The sequence below is a fragment of the Mustela nivalis genome, assembly GCF_964662115.1.
Source record: "Mustela nivalis genome assembly, chromosome: 6".
NCBI lineage: Eukaryota > Metazoa > Chordata > Mammalia > Carnivora > Mustelidae > Mustela > Mustela nivalis.
Genome location: NC_139025.1, coordinates 94041049 through 94044113, shown reverse-complemented (window position 1 = coordinate 94044113; position 3065 = coordinate 94041049). Strand labels below are relative to the sequence as shown.

At 34.2% G+C, this 3065-nt stretch overlaps 1 protein-coding gene across 1 annotated transcript; it reads left to right on the top strand.

The window, feature by feature from the left end:
* Window positions 1-1827: 1827 nt before the first annotated feature.
* LOC309867739 (olfactory receptor 4L1-like) lies at window positions 1828-2766 on the top strand (the record flags this gene model as incomplete). The annotated part of the gene is made up of 1 exon (XM_082736810.1): window positions 1828-2766. The coding sequence occupies one exon, from the start codon at window positions 1828-1830 to the stop codon at window positions 2764-2766; it is 939 nt and encodes a 312-aa protein (XP_082592936.1).
* Window positions 2767-3065: the final 299 nt, after the last annotated feature.

The following is a 3065-nucleotide window of genomic DNA, read 5'->3' as shown; positions in this document are numbered from 1 at the left end:
AAAAAGAAAGAAAATACAGTGTAATTAACTGTAACATAGAAGGATTCCAATATACCTGTTGAAGCATATTTCCTAAGGAATTCACATGGAACATATGAATTCAATCAATACTTGATAACTTGACCATAAATATATATTTATTTAATTTTGGAGGCAACATGTTTATTAATATGGACCCTATTCATGATCAGACTGACCAGGCTTGAATAACAGTTTTGACCCTTGTTAGCTGTGTTCCTGTGTCATTAAAGACTTCTATAATATAGTTTCCTTATATGCAAAATGAGGATAATAATATTCCCCTCTCATGATCGTTATCAGCATTGAATGCATTAATGTATGTGAAACACTTAGGACAGAATTCAACACATAGTAATCACTTAATAGTTATTGATCCTTTAATCACTCTAGATCCTATGAACAATGTCTAAAAAACCAAGTAAAGACTCTTTAGTATAATATGTTAAAACCAAAGTAAAATTTATATTAGGGTTGTATCATTTCATTATTTACTTCTTTATTATTTATTTACACACAATACATACATTCCTCGCTGTAAACAATAGTAATACAGGAATTGAGAAAGGAAGTTCATAAAGATCTAAAGATGAGTCCATTTTTGTGACATTCTCAGCACACTATACAACAGGAACTAAAAAGCAAATTATTTTTAATGAAGTAAAAGACTTTCTTCCTTGTACAAATTAGCCTCTATGTTGTGTGTGTGTGTATGTATGTGAATGCACATGTACATTTTCTTTATTTTAGAAATTATTGAATGATCAATAAATGACTTCAGTAGCATAAGACAATTCTATTTCCTAATCTTCCAAATTCTATATTCCTTAAATATTGTTGTAACATGATCTCAAAAGGTGATAGCAATTGTGATAATAGGAGGCAAATATCTATTTACCTAATTTTTCTAAGTGAGCAAATTAGTTTTCAATTAGCAATAATCGCGCCTCGGATAAACCTCATTGGCTACGATACTGCCACTGCGCAAAGCTTAAGTGAGCAAATTAGTGATAGTCAAGGTCAATTGATAAAAGAAATCATTTGATTGAATAAAACAATAGAAAAGCAAACCTCAACTCCATCAGTACTTTTTAATTGCTGCATATCTATAAGAATATTGTTTCAAAGTGATGTGATCCATAAAACAATTTCAAATTACAGATGGTGATGATGAGATGAAATTATATATCATATGGTTGCACTTAATTGTGGAGCATAAGGAATAACATGGAGGACATTAGGAGAAGGAAAGGAAAAGTGAATTGGGGGAAATTGAAGGAGTAGACAAATGATGAGAGGCTGTGGACTCTGGGAAACAAACTGAGGGTTTTGGAAGGGAGGTGGGTGGGGGATGAGTAAGCCTGGTGGTGGTATTAAGCAGAGAACGTATTGTATGGAGCACTGAGTGTGTTGCAAAACCAATGAATCTTGGAACACTGAAAAAATAACATAAAATTATTAAAAGTAAAAATAAATAAAATAAAATCCTTAACATTTATACAAAAAAGCAGGAAATTTAAAAAAGGTAAAAATATAAAATTATATATTCTCACATCACCAACTACTATCAAGTAAAAATAGGTAAGCATCAGTGTTAATTGTGGTTTATTTTTTCTCATTATTTTTTTTTCTTTTCCCTTAATTGGAGTCTAACACAGGGATTAAACTCACGACCTTGAGATCAAGACCTGAAATGCAATCAAGACCTGAGGTGAAATTAAGAGCCAGACACTTAACAAGCGGAGCCACCCAGGCACCCTTTATTTTCTTTGTATAAAAGAACTTCTGGAACCTTTTTGAATCAAGTAAATGGATCTTAAAAATGGATCTGTAGTGACTGAGTTTATTTTACTAGGATTTTCTGGACAATGGGAACTTCAGATTTTCTTCTTTGCAACATTTTCCTTAATCTACAGTGCTACTGTGTTGGGAAATATTCTCATTATGGTCATAGTGACAATTAGTTCCAACCTTCATTCTCCCATGTACTTCCTCCTTGGAAACCTCTCTTTTCTGGATATGTGCCTCTCCACTGTCACAACACCCAGAATGATCACAGACTTACTCAATGAACACAAGACCATCTCCATATGGGGCTGCATGACACAGATGTTCTTTATGCACTTATTTGGGGGTGCTGAGGCAACTCTTTTGATAGCCATGGCCTTTGACAGATATGTAGCCATATGCAAACCCCTGCACTACAGGACAATCATGAACCAGAGACTGCTGAGTGGATTTGTAATATTTTCATGGACAATTGGGTTTGTACACACCATGAGCCAGATGGTACTAACAGTGAACTTGCCTTTCTGTGGCCCCAATGTCATAGACAATATATTTTGTGACCTTCCCCTTGTGATTAAGCTTGCTTGTACAGACACATACACCCTGGAATTCTTTGTCATTGCTGACAGTGGGCTGCTCTCATTCATCTGTTTCATCCTCCTCCTTGTCTCCTACACTGTCATCCTGATCACTGTACAACAAAGATCATCCGGAGGGCTCTCCAAGGCTCTGTCCACACTGTCTGCACACATCATTGTGGTCACTCTGTTCTTTGGACCTTGTATCTTTATCTATGCCTGGCCATTCAACAATTTTGCAGGCAATAAAGTCCTTGCTGTATTTTACACTGTTATCACACCCTTACTGAATCCTATTATTTATACCCTGAGAAATCAGAAAATGCAAAGGGCCATGAGAAAATTACAGTTCCAACATGTTATCTCTATACAGAACTTCTAGATTTGAGTACTATATAATTAACAAAACATTCAAATACTGTGCTAACAGAAGTTGAACAGGTTGTATATAGTATACACTTTCACTCTTTGAGTGACCAGTGCAGAAACATAACCTGTGCAGAATATTATAAAATATTTTAATTCACATTTACTGCTGCTAAAATACATAATGATAATGACCCACCTACAGTAAAATAGACTTTTGAAATCACTAAGCACTTTCTGATAGATATTCAATATATATTTGTTAGTGAAGAAATAAATATTTAAAAATATGGCGAATACTAATAGGGATAATTT